Source organism: Corvus moneduloides, chromosome 7, assembly GCF_009650955.1.
Source record: "Corvus moneduloides isolate bCorMon1 chromosome 7, bCorMon1.pri, whole genome shotgun sequence".
Taxonomy (NCBI): Eukaryota; Metazoa; Chordata; class Aves; order Passeriformes; family Corvidae; genus Corvus; species Corvus moneduloides.
The window spans coordinates 14,351,028-14,368,018 of NC_045482.1; the positions used below are offsets into that span (position 1 = coordinate 14,351,028).

Sequence of the window (16,991 nt, forward strand, 5' to 3'; positions counted from 1 at the left end):
TCTTTGAGCCCACTGAGGAGACACTGAATATTAAATATGGGACATGATGTTAGTGGAAAGTACACAGCTGAAACTGGAAGTATTTCCCATGTTCTTATAGGACATTGAATGCAAACAAAAATATCAGTATTCAAAGGTAGATATAAATTCCTTGAAGTAAATTAATTTTTTCTGCTTACATGTCACTTTTGTCTGTATCATTTGGACAGGTTAATAGTAAATTACTTTTTCAGACTTTTTGACCACACAGAGTAGTAGATTTTTTTTAAAAAATTATTGCCATTCTGAGCGTAAAATTTGATGGTAAAATTAATGAAGACACAAAAATGTGTAAAAATTGTCCCTTTAAGTAAATTAATGGGGTAGATTTAGTTGGGCAGCTTACACCAAGTGAAGCTATGTTTTCTGTGTGGAACTGATGAATCACCAAATTATTATATTAAGCAGGATTCTGCCTTCATAAGTTCTTATAATGTTACATCAGTGTTTTCAATTAGTACAAATATATAGAAACCACACTTCTTTTTTTAATAGAAATAGAGCTTTGTGCCATAATGACTCACTAAGCTGGGAAGTATGTCCTTTGGGACAGGTGAATGGCAAATACAAACTGAAGGCCCAGCTCTCTACTGACGTCCAGACTGGATTTGTCTTTATCTTCACTTCCTTTGTTTATATCAAAACCTAGTGTGCTCAAGTCAGGTGCTGTGCTACTGTTAAATGTAATATTTGTGTGCTAGTATATAAAGTTGACTCCTTGGTCCTAAATGTCAGATTTCTGAGAAGTTCTTTTATTTCTATGTAACCAATTTTTGAACAAGTCCAGGAAGAAGCTGGCTTGTTAGCAAAGTAGTTGTATTTGCTTCTATAGACTCTTTGTTATACAACACATATGTGAAGGAGGCTGGTAGTGAAAACTGAAAAACAACTATCTGCTGTTATTTGTTATATATTCTATGGACATAAACTTGTTCATTTATAAATAATTGTGTTGGAAGGCAACAGGATAAAATATTCTGAAACAGCTTAAAAGTTCTTTGATATATGTTTCAGACAGTCTTCAGTAAAACTTAAATACCTATGATCGCCTAGCAAAACTGTTATGTCACTGAGCTGTAAGCTAACAGAGGAAATGATAAGAACCGGAGTCTTCAGTTACCCCAACAGCTGAGATACCTGTAACTTCTACAGCATGGACAGGAAACAACTGAATAATCCATCCAGAATTATTTCCAGTAACTGATCTTTGAAAAACATGCATTTGTTTCTTGACTGCTGAATTGATATATACAGTGCCTTTTCATTTTCTATACATGCATGTGAGAGCAGCAAGTATTTTTAGATGATAGCCCTATATCAGTAGGGTGGGTACCTTGATGTCTTTACAAGCTGAAAATGGAGTTATGCTTAACAGTATGTCATTTGGGAGTGTCTCACTTAAGCCTGCAAAGGCAGAGAAGACCAATGTGTTTGTTTTCCTCTAGTTTGGGATTTTTTTATGTGAGATAAAGATAAAATACCAGTTGTCTCTGTCAAGTGGTGAGTCGGTCCATAGGTACAGAAGACTCTTGGTAGGTAGAAAGTACTGCAGCCCTAAAATAGTGGAAGACTTGCCCTTTCTTAGTGTTTCAAACTTGAAATGGGTGCATGCTGGACACACTGCCAGTCTGTGTGTGAAGCAATCCGCATTGAAAGTCGCGTCCTGAAATATTCTGAAACATTTTTAAGTGGGCTTAAGTACAGACGGCTGTTGAAGAGCTTCCAGCATTAGGTTTATCTGTATAGACCTCAAAAAATAAATGTTTTCCTTGCATTCCTAGCTATTAAAACTTTGATGAGAATGTACAATTTTTTTGCAGCATCCTCAGATCCAGAAGAAATCGCAGTATATCAAATATCTTTGCTGTGATGATGTAAGAACTCTACACCAGTGGATCAATGGCATCCGCATTGCTAAGGTAACCTCCAGGCAGTCTTACACTGTTGTCATGAGTAGTTGTCATCACCTGCTTAAAACCATTTACAGTTACTTAGCAAAATACATGGTAAATCTAACTTCCCTCTGTTTAACTATTCTGAACATGAACTGTAAAATCTTCTTACATTTTTCATTCCTTAGTAAAATTATTAGGCTTTGTTACAATAATTCAGCAATTAGGCCTGTTCTTCTTATTTCTGCTGCACCCCTGTCACATGACACAGTTCTGACATTCATCATGGATAGATTTTAGCCAGCTCCTTTCAGATTTTAAAAAAGAAGGCTTGCGGGAGAAGAGAATTTAGAAAATAGAGTTGATTTCCAAGATCCTCAGCTTGTCTTAGTTTATTCATTGGGCCATTTCTTGTTTGACAGTGTCTCTTCTAGCATAAATAAATTGTTTTTCTTTCTTTCAGCAATTCACTAATACAATTAATATTGCCTGAACTCCTTAACAGAGAGCCTGTGTTGCTTTGGGGGGGCTGGCAGGAGGAAAGATGGATTAAAGAAGCCAGAGGTGGAGCTCAACAGTCTGAAAAGGGTGCACAGCCTATATAGAGTTGTTAAACTTCTTTGTCATTTTGCTTAGTACGGGAAGCAACTATACATGAACTATCAGGAAGCATTGAAGAGAACAGAATCAGCATATGACTGGACCTCCTTGTCTAGCTCCAGTATCAAGTCAGGCTCCAGCTCATCTAGTTTGCCAGGTAACAGTGTCATCTATCTCATAATACAAAGATTCAATTGCCTTTGTTATCATCCGCTGTCTGGACACCTCAAGAGGGACTTTCGCAGGAAATGGACTGTTTCTCCAAAGTCTTTTATGCTATATTTAGTCTAAAACATAGACTTTATCTATTACATTCATCTATAGATAATGCACATACAAGTAAAAACCTATTTTGCTATATTACTTGCAATGGTGTATGTATTTGAAATATGCAGTACTTTGTTGTTCACCTCCAAAGAAACATTTGTCTGATACTGAGAGAAGGGATCATAATTTCAAATTCCTGATGCCTCTGTGTTCACCTATTGAAAAATCAAATTTATGTTGTAATGATTCATAGAATATATATGCATAGTTCTTCAACTGCTTTGTTGACTGAAATATTTGAAATTGGAAAATGAGAAACAGCCCCTGCCCAAAGGCAAAGATCCAAACAATCTCTTTAGAGAAAACTTGAAAATACTGTTTCTGTTCCTATGTCAAATTGTGCATGCCTGCATTAATGTGCTTCTGTTTATCTCTCAGCAGAACTGGGGCTGGTTTCTTGTTGCACATAACAGTTTAAAAATTGATATATGGTTTATACAGTGTAATTTCACTGTTCAGAGCTGACTGATGCTTTGGTGGGTGATTTTGAACCTTCAGGGACCTGGTTCGTTATTGAAAATGTGCTATTGTGTGAAGGTGTTTTGTCCACCACAGATACGGGTCAGGAGGTAACGCTACTGAATTGAACAGGTTCAGAAAGTAGCCTGTAAGAATGAGCTAAGCAAATGCAGCCTAACTGGGAAGGTACCTTGTTGTTTTAACTGTGTGGCATAGCGGTAAATTCTTGGTTGCTGACAATTTCTCCATCCAAGCTGGGTGTTTTTCTGATAGAGTGTCAATTCTTGTAGGGAGCTGAGCCACAGCCCACCAGCCATGCATGTTCTGCCAAAGTTGCATTCCAACCTGTGCAAGGACAGTTTGGGATTGCACAGAAAGCAGGTGCCAGGCTGAATAAATTGGTCTGGCAGTGCCTGCTGCTGTCTTGTCGAGACACCCTGTGGACCCAGAGTATCATCTGTGTTGGCTACTTGCAGGATGCACATCAGTCCTTCTCTTGTGTTGAGGAATGGGTCGTTGGCAGCAGTGTCCTGCCTTGGCTGGTGTAGGTTGCCAGGGTCTGTTTCTAAGCTTGTGCTGGGAAGGAGTGCTGGAGGGAGCAGGCTGCGTGCACTGCATGAAATGGGTCTTTTCCCAAAGTGTAGGGGCTGTAGCATGGTTCTGAACCCATACAGCTGCAGTGTTTTACTTTGAAACATATCTGACATGCTCTCATCCTTGTGCAGCTTCAGGTTTGGTTAATACCAGGCATCTGTTGCACTGTTTTATTTTCCAGATGGTAATGGCCTGGATATGAGCTAGAGTTTATATGGTCATTACTGGGAGCACTGTCCTCTGCGGGCATAACATGTTTAACAAGTCACACAGAGTTGCACTATAAGCATACTGACATTACTCTTACATTCAGAAGCATACACTAACTGTTTCTAACTTTTTTTTGAACAGAATCCCAGTCAAATCATTCTAATCAGTCTGACAGTGGAGTTTCTGACACCCATCCAGCTGGACATGTCCGTTCCCAAAGCATTGTCAGCTCTATGTTCTCTGAGGCCTGGAAACGAGGCACTCAACTTGAGGAATCCAGCAAGGTAACAAGAAGACTTTAGTTAGAGAACCAACGCCCAACAAAATGTATGAGACAGGGTGTAGTACTTCTTCCACCTCTGTCTTGAGTGGCATTTCTTCTCTGTTTTACGTGGTTGATTTAGACTGCTATATAATTGTTTTTTAGGATTCACTTTGTCAGGTAATTCAGCCCTGCAACTTTCTGTTCTTTCTTTTATTTGTGTGCACAGAAGCCTTTTGTTCTTTGAAGGCATTATACAGCCCGTCTCAGAGTCCTATTAACTAATGTTCAATGAAGACAAAATAAAAAGATAAGCTGTTAACAAGTTGAATGAAATTCTTTCACTAAGGTCTTCTTCCAGTTAAGTAGCCACATCTTTCCATTGTAAAGATGTGAATAACTGGAGCCTGAAAGCAGATATATATATTTTTAAGTACTTCCGTAGTTTTTACTCAAAAGTTTTCTGTTTTATTAGGTGGAAATGGAACCAGTAATCTCAGTAATTATGGTAAAAACAAAAGTACTGACATTGTCAGCAGCTGTGGATTAAGGCAGATGTGGTATCTCTTGTTGCTCCTAGAGAGTTACAAAAGATTTTAACCCATTGAGGCTGGGTCTCAGGTCTGTTGTGGTCTGGTTAGTTTTCTGTTCTTTCTGTCGTAAACTGGTGTGGTTCCTGTGGAAGATTTCCAAGCACGGGAGAAATTCCACTGAAGCTGGTTTGTTGTCAGGTTTGAAGGAATCTCCAGGTTCCTGAACAGCCTTAAATATCATTAACTGTAGCAGCTACATGTGGAAGTGCACTATGAGAAGCTGTCATGACTTCTGTCAGTTCTGAATCTTCCCCAGACCCCAGGTTCAACCTAGAGAAGCAAGCTTTTTAAAACTAAAACCATGAGTCAATACACCTGGCACTGGTGCCTCAGATAAATAACTAAAAATAAGATAACACATCACCTTTTCAAATGAGAAAGCATATGACAGTGTGAAAGCTGACATGGCTGCACCCCTTGGGATTCATAACTTTTGTGCAGTGCCTGCTGGCTTGGAAGTTGTCTGATTCTAATAGTAATGTAGTACTCAGTACAGGAATGTAGCTTGCTAAATTATGGTCCAAGTTTTTCTAATGCATGAGTGCAACACATGGGGCATGTCCATCAGCAGATGGCTTCTGTGTGGGTATAGGATGCATCATTTCTGCAGGAGTGGGATAACTGCACGAGATGGGGCTTTTGCTAGCAGGTGTCCAACAGAGGTGAAAGAGTACTGCTGTGAGAATGATAATGTTACTTTTTCCTCAAGTTTTGGGTTCAGTGTAAGTCCTGCTGCTACATACACTCTCTGTGAGATTTTAAGCAAAAGTTTGAAGTTCACTGCCTTGGGGTTACTGCTGCTCTTTATCAAATCTGTCGTGCTGCTGGCAATTGCTCATCTAAATAAACCCCAAGAATTTTTATGCTACCTGATTAAAGCCATGTTAAAAATAAAATACTCAGAATGCTTCCTGTTGAGGGCCATCCATATATCAAGATTTCATCACTTTCTGCAAATCCAAGAAAAGGTGTATTTCTTCATCTCATGCATAACACAGGTAAATGGATTGCCCTGAAACTTCCAAAGAATCCAAATGAAATGAACTGTGTAAACTTAGAGAAGCTGTGTTAAACAATTCTGAGTGAATTGGTGACAAATTTACTTTCAGTGAAACTACAGTGTAAGTCTGGCCCAGGGAACTTCAATAACTAGGAAATCAGACTGGCAGTGAAAAATGTTAAACTGTGTGGCAAGAAAGGCAACGGCAGTTTTGAAAAATTGTAGTTTACATGAGAAGATGTTAACAGTGATAGTGAGACATGCTTTAGGCAGATTAGTCTCCACTTACCTCAGAGGCAGCTTTGCTCCAGTGCTTTGGTGTCAAAGCTGGCTTAAGAAGATCATGTGGGCAGGTTGCTGCCAAGTGGCAGAACTTTCCAGCATGTCCCTTCACCTTGTGCAACAGCTCTCTCCCACCCTGTCAGCCTTGGCTCATCCCCCTCAGCAAGCAGGGCAGAGCGTGCTGTGGCTCAGCAGGGAGATGACATTGATGCTCCTTCCAGCCAGGGTGTTTTACTAGTGCCTCCACAAATTAAAAATGGGTGAGCCAGTAACTTCGCAACAATTTCTTGAAGTTGAAAACATGCTGAGATTTCTAGAGGTCTATCATATTTGACCTAAATTTGGTAACCAGTCCAAAAGCATGGGAAAAGAGATGGCAAACAGTTCAATTGAAAAAGTTTGTTTTCTTAGGAAAAAATGCCTAAGAAAAAAGGCACAGTTGGTATTTTAAAAAGATATACTATTGTATTTATAGCATTTTTTTAGAATTTCAGATAGTCATGGAGATCTGTGTTACAAATAGGAATTGCTAGTATGCAATAAATAATTTCTCAAGATACACAGAAGGACATCACATAATTGTAAGGACAAAAAAAGGACAATGAATCTCTCAAGGTTCTTCTGTAAACAAAGTATCACTGGACGTTGAAATTTAATTTGATTCTGTGGAAATGGGAGGGGCTCTACCTCCTGAGATGCACAATAGTCTTTTCTCTGTCCTGAGTGTTTAATTTGTTCACTGTAAAAAGGACTGTCTTCAATCGGTATGAGGAAAACACCTCCCTCTTTCAAATATATCTAAGTTTAAGAAAAACTTCCCAAAACACAGATAATCCATCTACTTCATATTTTGAAAGATTGTTCTTTGCCCAAAGAATACTTTATTCATTTGTTCACAGTTGGGCAGTTAAGATCTCATTGAGTCTCATTTTGCTTGTTAGATTCTGAACACATCCTTTCAAACGAGATGCTACAAGGAGTACCCAAATGCATGCTCACTGTGTCTGCTATAAGGGACAAATTCAAGATTCTCCAAGGTCTTGCCATTCAGAGATAATTATTCTGTTATGCCTTCATCTCCCTCTCTGTTTTATGCCGCCTTTATTTTTCCTGTTGCCTTTTGCTGTCTCAGGTGTCAAAAGTGAAGCTGAGCACAACTAAGGGCAGCACACCCATGGTGCCTTATACAGGGCACAATTAAGGTCAGGTGGTGCTAATTGAAAATTCATTAACCTGGGTGATTGGGAGAATGGCAATTTACAGACTAACACTTGCAAGAGATCAAGATTTCTCTGTTTTGTAATGTGAACACCTTGATTTAGTTCCAGACCCGTTAATATTCTTGCCTTCCAGACCTAATGTGACAGGTAGAGAGGCACACCCTATGTTTGCTGTAAAACCACTGTTTATTGCTTCTGACTCTAATCCTTTTGGTGGCCTTCTGCACATACAGTCACAGTCACCTGTGTTTAGAACAAAGCAAAAGTGTGTTCCTCCCATGCAGATAAGCATAATTGGGCTAACTTACTGCAAAGTATTTGCTAATAAGGTATAGGTACCCAGTGTGGTCAGTTACCGTGGTGGTGGTGTATTTCTAATGCATGTTTCTATACTGTGCACTGTGAAATTCACAACTTGGCTTGTAGCCAAAACACTTTGTATTAGGAGGATGTTTATAAATTTGACTAATGCAATTATTATTTTAATTTTTAAGAGGAATGTAGGCTTACAGTTTTTGAGAAAAAAACTTAACTTGAGCAAAACCCGCCAAGTAGACTAAAATACTACCTGCTGCTTTCCCATTGATCCTTCCATTAGTCAGCTTTTCCCTGTTTTTCCTTATTTTTTCTGCTTAACATAATAGTTGCATGTGTAACTTCTCTTTCCCAAGTTTACTTTGTTTTGCAGATGTCTAAACATTTCCTTCTGGGGAAATTTTCCTAGGAAATCTCGCTTCTCTTTCTTTTATCTTATTTTTTTCCTTGCCAGTCTTGGATAGCAGAGCATGTGGAGAAGTATCTTGCTACTATTCCTGTGCAGAGCTTGCTCTCAATGTATTTTAGAGCAGTTCAGGATTTCTACATTTTGTAACACTGAACAGTGTAAGGCCTGAACTAACAGATGTAAGGATTTGACATGCTCTGGGAGGCTGTGTGTGGTTTGATTCCAGTTGTACTGAGCTGAGATGTCCACAGAGTCTCTGGCTCTGCCTGCTGTCCTCTATCATGGCCTGTGGTGCTCTGGGGGGCTCTGTTTGGGTCATTATGCTTGCCCAAAGGAGGCCAGTGATTCTCACTGAGTCCCACTGCCTGTCCCATGGAAGTAACAAGGCTGGTGTATTTTCCCTCTGACAGTCAGCCTCAATTGGAGCAGACCTGGCTCCACAGAATTTTGCCGGCTCCTCTCCCGGGCTGCCCCATCCCTTGCATGGTCCAGGCTTGTCAGTGTATGGAGTTGTCTCTTGTTTCCAGTGTTTTTGCTAATACTTCTTGCATGCTGTAATCTGCCACTTAATTTTTAACGATGGGCACATTTAGACCTTGACTTTATAATCTCTTTGTCTCTTTCCCTCTCTCCCTCCTTCCCTCTCTCTTCTTTTTCTCCCTTTCCACTTTCACTAAAAATCCCTTCCCCATAGGCCCGAGTGGAGCCTGCAGGTCGGCCCTTTGTGTCTGTCGCAGCTCCCCTGTCCCCGCAGACGAAAGTGGTGACTCCTTACGCAGCATCACAGCCGTCCCCGCCGCTGCCACCGCCACCGCCCCCGCCCCCTCCGCCCCCCTCCGCCGCCGCCCCCACCACCCCCGCCCCTTCCCAGCCAGGCCGCCCCGTCCGCGGGCTCACCCGCCACCATGTTCGTCAAGTACAGCACCATCACCCGGCTGCAGAACGCGGCCCAGCAAGGTGGCCCTTTTTCCAAAGCTCCTGCTGCACAGCAGGCCCCGCCGCCACCCCCGCCCTCGGCAAAGCCTCAGATCCTGGTGCCCCCCAACGGGGTCATGCCGCCTCCCCCGCCCCCACCACCGCCCCCCACACCGGGCTCGGCCATGGCACAGCTGAAGCCGGCACCTTGTGCCCCCTCTGTGCCACAGTTCACACCACCACCACCGCCCCCCAAGATACATCAGGTTCAACCAAATATAAGCCAGGCTACTGTTGTCTCCTCGTTGCCACCACCACCTCCTCCTGTGCCTGCCCCACCACCACCCCAGGCACCCCCAAAGCCTGTCATGGCAGCTCTGCCCCCTCAGCCTAGTGGGAAGGCAGCGTCACCAGGGGTCACACATGTCACTCCCTCTGTGACTGTGCCCTTGCCCCTTGCAATAAAGAAACAACCAAGTGTCACTTCTCCCCAGGTGCCTCCTCTGCCCCCAGCCCTTCCTGGTCCCACTCCCCCTGCAACGTTCCCAAAGCAGCAGAGTTTCTCAGTAAAGCCTCCTCCATCCCCTCAGTCCCCAGTGCCGTCGGTGGTGAAGCAGATAGTCAGCCAGTTCCCACCTCCTCCCACGCCACCTGCCACTGAGCCCCAGCCTCTGAAACCCCTTCCACTGAGTGTGGCTCCACAGTCACCTCCAGCAGTGAAGGCAAAGCCCAAATGGCAGCCTGCTGCTGCTCCCTCACCAGATTTCCCCCCTCCTCCACCAGAGAGCAGTTTAGTGTTTCCTCCTCCACCTCCTTCCCCAGCTTCCTCTGCAGGTTCTCCCCCTCCTGACAAATCAGGGTCTCCAGTCAAAAAGGCCGGCAAGACGTCAAGCCCTGGAGGGAAGAAACCACCTCCAACACCTCAGCGCAACTCCAGCATCAAGTCGACAAGCTCCACTGAGTACCATGAGTCCAAGAGGCCTTCAGTGGACCGCCTTGTCAGCAAATTTGCACACTCATCAGAGCCGTCAGGATCTCCTTCCAAGGAGTCATCACCTCCTCCAGCCCCTCCAAAGCCAGGAAAGCTCAACCTTTCTGGTGTGAGCCTGCCCATTGTCCTTCCACAAGGTGGGATCCCAGCCAAGGCTTCTGCTCCGAGTGTGTCTGGAAAGGATCCTGTGGTTGAATTCCCTTCACCACCATCCGATTCAGACTTCCCACCACCACCACCTGACATAGATCTTCCTCCCCCTCCAGTAGAAATTCCATCTGTGTTTTCAGGCAGCACCTCCCCAAAAGTTGCTGTTGTAAATCCCAGCCACAGGCATGGTCAAAACCGTCAGTGAAAAAAGCCCCACCACCCACACGCCCCAAGCGGAACGACAGCACCCGACTGACACAGGCGGAGGTCACAGAGCCCCCAGGGTCAGCTGGCCCACAAGTGCCCACGTCACCCAAGTCCAGCCTTAGCGTTCAGCCGGGATTCCTGGCAGACCTCAACGGACGCTGCAGCGGAAATCCATCACCCGGCACGGCTCCCTCTCCTCTGCGCGGATGTCCAGAACGGAGCCCACCGCCACCATGGACGACATGGCCCTGCCTCCACCCCCACCAGAGCTGCTGGCTGACCAGCAGAAGACCAGCAGCTTTGGGGGCAGTCATATATCTGGCTATGCAACGTTACGGAGGGGGCCACCCCCCCGCACCCCCCAAAAGGGATCAGAACACCAAGCTGTCACGGGACTGGTAGTCAGTCTCCAGGGGCCAGTACTCTCCATGACTTGTGGGCTGCCCTGTGATCGGCTGGCCTGTGATCTTGCACACTTGGAGAGAATGTGGGGATGTGGATGATAGCCCCATCAAAAGAGGTGATCTCAAACTGCAGCAAAGGCTAAACGTAAAGACATTCCCCTTTCATGGCTAGGTTAAAAAAGTTGGGGGCTTAGGGGTGTTGATACTTTTTTGGGAAAAGTGGGTAGAGAGGTGTTGGCTTCATTCTTTCAGTTTCTTTTACCCTTCTTATGGATTGGACCAAACCCCCATTTTCTTACTTTTTCTGCATTTAGGGAATGGGGAGGGAGATAATTTTTTTGTGGTGTCTGTCCACGTGAGACATGTTTGTGCATGTATTATAAGTGTAGGTATATAATATATTGTGATATATTTCGTCGCAACTATAGAAGATAACCAGAATGTTTTTGTAGAACCGTATTTATTGTTTCAGTCAGTATATTATCTGGAATTGGACTCTAACTGGTGAAATCTTATCATAAAGATGGAGATGTAGGGGGCACTTTAAAGAAAGGAAATAAAAAACCCAAACCCACAAACTTCTCAGCAGTTTGTGGTGGGTAAATTCTGCAAAGCTGAGGTGTTCGGCTGGTAACTGTACATTGTCCATTGATTGAGAAGTACAGATGCAACGTACCAAAACATTCTGGTCATAATACTACTGAAAATGAGTATGTTCAGAGGAAAGAAATAGATTTTATATATAGTGGGCTGGAGTGAAATATATTTATACTATAAAGAGCCTCCCCCTCCTTTCAAATAGTTAAAAATATACACTGATACAAATTATTTCAAACTTATTTGTCCATGCAGTTAAGTAGGATAAATATATATTATTCCAAACCATTATGCATTCTAACTAATAGTAGGCTCAAGCATTTGTTTCTATGGCTCAAGATGAATATATTTGTGTTAACCCCTTCTGAAAGCTGCCAGGACTCCTGCAATCAAAAATCCTGCCAACCCCCAAGGCTGACCCACGCTGATCCATGAGCTGTCCGTGTAATTCTTACCCTGAATGAACAGGTAGGTTTCTGTAGAAAGCATTATGTGCTCACACAGGCATGCACAGCATCCAGTCTCACCTGGTCTGTGCCTGGTAAGATGTAGCGTCTTCACAAAAACAAGCGTCTGGAAATGTGCAAAAAAAGTAATGTTTATAATTGATTTGAAATTGTCAGGAAACTTTCCCTTCTGGAAAGAGAGGAGGGAGTGGCAATTTGAGGACAAGCAGAGTAGGAATTCTCTCTCTGTTCTTTGACCTGCCGGAGAACGTGACCAGTGCATTAACCTGTTTATCACAAAGTTGCACTTCTAGCAGTCAAGGAAGACGACTGGAAGTAAAAGGACCTTAAGAGGCAATAATATTTGCTAGGAATTTCATCTGAGGACCCATATGAGTAGAAAATAGACTATTGATTTGCTTGGTTTTTTGTTAGCCACCAATTTACAGTCAGTCACCAGATCAAGTATGACAGTCCTTTTTCTTCAGCAGCTACTTCAGTAGCTTGATTGTACAGTCTTACCCACATATTCAGACCTTGTGATAAGGTAGTGCAAGTGTAAGTGGTCTTATTGTATCATTGCACATTCATTGCAGGGTGGTGGGACACAGCCTTTGTAAAACAGCTAAAATACTTGGGACTGTACCTACCCCATCTTCAGCTGTTACAGCTTCCCTTGTGACCATGGGGATACTGTCAATAGGCTCATAGGGCAAATAATTTCACTGTTTGCTTACTTTTTCTCCAAAAGCAAACTTTAAATGCTTTCCTTTCCCCAAAGAATGACACAAAGACAGCAGCTTGACCTGGCAGTATCGTCACATGTGTAAAACCAATATAAATTAATCTCTCATTACAGTAATTCAGGATGATAGATTTAAGAAATATTGTGACAGTGTCCCCCATTCCTTTTTGTTATAAAGTTGTTTTTTTTTAAATACAAATAATAAAATAAATGTCTTTGTGAATATTTTATGAATAGGAAAAAAAGTTCTGCTAATTTGAGGCAGAAAATAACACATCTGTAACTATATAGTTTTAAATAAGTGCATCATGAAAAGAGAAAAATTAGTGATGCTGTCTGTGCCGACCTGTTTCATATGATTTTTTTTTTAAATCTGTTTCAGCACCTCTGGAAATTGTTTTAATATTTCAGACTAGATTTTTTGAGCAATAAGAGTATATACCATTGTGTGCATTTTTGAAGCACTGCTATGGAAAGGCACTTTTTTGTATCTTTCAAATTGTTCACCAAGTTTTGTTTCTACTATTTTTGTGCTTACAAAGTGTCCTTAAAAGCATTTGCATTGTTGATTTTAAGCATGCTCAGTGTAGCTGGTGAATAATGTCACAGGAGGGTTGTTAAGCTTACTGCAGTTCATGGGTGCTGTAATTTTCAGTGTTGGTCCTCGTGCTGCTTTGTACTGTACGCAGCTCCTGGGGCTCAGAAGCACCAGTGGGCACAAGGTGCTCACTACAGCTGTAACCGCTTTGCCCTTAGCCATGACAGGGAAGTAGGCACATTCTCCTGCTCCATGGCAAGATCCAGCTGGGCTGATGCAGCATGTGCTCCCCGGTGAGAGCAGTCAGGAAATTCTGCTTGCCCCACCTGCTTTTCTTTTCCCCAATAGAGCCTCACTGGTGTGCGTCAGTTCAGCCCTTTTACTTTAGTTCATTCAGTGCAGGTACCTCTGGGCTTTGGACTCAGCAACTCCATGTTTTGAGTTGCAATTTCTTCAGAGGCATTTGAGCTTTGTTCTCATTTTCCTGTGCCCAAGTTCATGTCCCCAGTATCTCTCCCTAGGCAATGAATCCATCCTTACTACTGCAGGCTGCCAACAGTTTGCTGGGAGACAGCTGTGTAACTCCCAAGTCTGCAGCAAAAAGAATGAATGTCAGCAAAGGTGGCACCCAGTACTCCTTCTAGTTGCAGTTTCCTTCCTAAGGCAGTAGTGATCCAGTGAGTGGCTGCAGCTTGCTCATGCAGCTGAGCATGGAAATGTGGCTGCAAGTGTGGTTCAGACAACCTGGTTTGCCTTTTCGGGTTATGAGATACCCCCCATTGTAACTCACTTTTCCAGCATATTTACTGGTTTTGTGACAGTAAATGTGTACACCTTATTTTGCAAGAAAGTTATTTTTCCCCTGTGTGCAGTTGTCTCATAATTGCACCATTATTGTTTATTAAATCAGAAAATTAAGGGGCTGGATTTCAAACACGCAGGAAAATTCATCCTCTCAGTTAAAATGTTACAAACATGGGCAGTAATCCTTTTGGCACTGTTTAAAATGGGCATGTGAAGGCTGAGCTTTCATACTCCGGACACAAAGGTAGCTGGTGCTTTGATCCCAAAAAACCTGGAGTGCATGGCTGGAGTTGCGTTTCGTGAGGAAGCGCAGGGGCTGGGCATTGTTAGATGGTTGTCAGGGAAGCGCTGCTGCTGCAGGGGCAGCTGAGCAAGCACAGCTGTGTTTGTTAATCTGTTCCACATTTCGTTTTCATTTCCCCTCTGCCATGCAGTGTAGCATCCACCTCTGAGTAGCAGGGCCCTGTTCAGCCAGGTTTCTGTGCCTGCAGCCCAGGGTGTAGAAAGCAGGGAGCTATTCTCAGACACATCACAGTTCAGGTGTTGGGGAGTGCTTTGAAAGGGAATACTAGCTCTTCTAGCAGCACTAAGCTTGGATGAGAAATTATATTTAAAACCAAAAAAACACAGGTTCTAACAAACCATAGGTAACATGTTGCAGGTGCCTATGCTCGGGGTCCTGTGTAGTCTTCTAACAGCTGTGGCTGGGAGAGGATGTTAGGCACAAGTGTCTAAATAATTGTGTTATTTTCTGTGAAGAGGAAGTTTCCTGCTTCCACCCTGCACAGTGGTTTCCCTCCTGCGGCAGACCACCACCGACTGCTCTAACTTGGTGATGACCTCAAAGCCAAAGAGCTCCTCTCCTGAACTTTGCAGTTGCCTGCAGGGCAACAGTGAGTGACACATCAGGGAAACAAAGTGCAGGTACCTGGATCATTTGGTTTCAGGTCTGATGGGAGAGGAAGCAGTTTTTTCAACAAGTGCATTTTAACATTTACTGTTCTGGGCTTGCACATTTAAAGGTTTTCTAATTCCTTCTTTCTGTGCCCTTAGGCAACCAGATAAATCATATCAGCTCAGAGATAAAGTGTGGCCAGTCTTCCTCTCAGTTAAATTTTTTTTCCACAGTGTAAGGAACCTAAAGTGCCATTTCAACAGCAGAAGGGCAAAAGAGAAATTTTCTGCTTTTTACAGAAAACAGCATAGAACCAAATTGTTTTGCTACAGTGGTACCATCGCAGGTAAATCTGTTTCTTTTTCAAAATAAGATTATAAGTGGGTCTTAATACGAGTATTACTTCAACTAGTGTCATGTTAAAATCAGTTGCACTCCAGAAAAGCAGTATAAATTCCTGGCAGAAGGTAGTGAGGATGCAGCCAGAACATAGTTTGGTTGGTTGCTGGTTTTTTTTTTTTCCTTTTAGCATTGTTAAGGTGTAGATTATGTTCTCAGTCACACAGTGCTCCTCAGCTGCAGGTGAATCTTACTACTTTGGGGGCCCATTTGTGGCACCTGGTTTGCATTCATTCCCTTGCACCACTGAGGCAGACTCCAAACTAGAGAGGATTTAACACTACAAGGGGTAGTTTCTCTTGGATGTTTTTTGCCACATGCTGGTGGGGTTTTAAGCTTTATTTTGGAATTCTGAGTTTGTCTATTTCCTTTCTGAATTTTCTTTCCTTCAGTTAAAAAATGTCCATGAAGACTGACCAAACCAGGGTTTTGTTGCAGGGGGCAGCACTCACTGTGACAGAGGCTTGGTCTAGTTTTGAAAAGTTTTAAGACACTAAACTGCAAATGAGATGACAAACACACATGCTTATCCCGCACAGTGTAAATTACTTTAATTGCTACTAACCAACCAGAGGGAAAATAGTGACTTGGGTAATGATCATTTGGTGCTCTGAGGCACTCAGTAGGGCAAGGACGCAGTGAGCTCTTTGCTGAGCAGATGATCTTGGGTAAAGGGGAGTTAGAGAAGGTGGAAGACCAGGAGGAATGGAAACTAGTGCTGTATGCACATTCCCCCGTGGCAGGGACTTAGATAAATGAGTGAGAAGGACCTTCAGTAATAGATTGTGGATACTACCCTCCCCGTAATTTAAATGCTTGAAGGCAACTTGTCTTTTAGGAGATTTTGGAATTCTACCATTTGCTACAGTGGAAAATAATTTGCTCCCAGCTTTCCCAAGATGCCAGAGATGCATTCAGAGCTAAATTCCAGGTATGCAGATGTGCGTACACCAGTCTCTTGTTGCTAGCAGTCTCATACTGCTGCTCTCTAGCACGTGGCTGGTGAGAGATGAGGGTGCCCAGTGTTTAGATGGTGGATGTCCCTTGCCTTTAACCAAGCTTAGGAACTGGGTACACCCTTGCAAAGGACAGTTTAGCAAAGAGCTGTGCCCGTGGCACCCTGCTGCTGACTTGGTGCAGCACAATAGCACTTGTACTTCTAAAAGAAAAACTAAATGTTTTGTCCAAGTTGTAATTGGAAATCTTAGGCCTCCTAGTGGACTGCAGTGGACCAGAAATTAACTGGAGCAGCAGTTTGGTTTATGGCTTACACTAATTGTTACCAGTCACTGGGAATATTCTGTATAATACTGGAGATGCAAGTGTGTCATTGCAGTGATGATTTGTCTGTGCAGCAAACTTGTGCTGAGTGCTGTAAATACATTCATGTTTACTGCTTTAAAAAGAAAATTGCACATTTTATCTTTCAATGGGATTGCCTCCCCTCTTCTTCCCTTTCCAAAAAAAAAATATAAAATAAAATCAAAGCTCTTTTAGACCGATAGCTTCAGGTTGGGGGGAGCTTTGCCATATTATAAATATATATAAATATATGTATAAATATACTTTTTTAAGCATGAGAGAGGACAAAAGAAATACGTTATAGAGTACCCAATATAGATCATTATCCAATGGAATATGCACAATTCAATAAAGATGTAGTTAAATTTAATACTCTGCTTTAATCCTCTGTCTTGC

The 16,991-nt window shown here is 42.8% G+C and overlaps 1 protein-coding gene across 1 annotated transcript in view; it reads left to right on the forward strand.

Annotated features, from left to right (window-relative positions):
- The window catches only part of RAPH1 (Ras association (RalGDS/AF-6) and pleckstrin homology domains 1), a 92,123-nt gene extending 75,158 nt beyond the window's left edge, over nt 1-16,965 (forward strand). The window contains 8 exon segments of the mRNA XM_032114350.1: nt 1,860-1,958; nt 2,568-2,688; nt 4,263-4,405; nt 8,897-9,028; nt 9,030-10,431; nt 10,434-10,616; nt 10,619-10,812; nt 10,814-16,965. Coding sequence (XP_031970241.1) covers nt 1,860-1,958; nt 2,568-2,688; nt 4,263-4,405; nt 8,897-9,028; nt 9,030-10,431; nt 10,434-10,616; nt 10,619-10,812; nt 10,814-10,867 — 2,328 coding nt within the window. The 3' untranslated portion in view covers nt 10,868-16,965.
- Nucleotides 16,966-16,991: the final 26 nt, after the last annotated feature.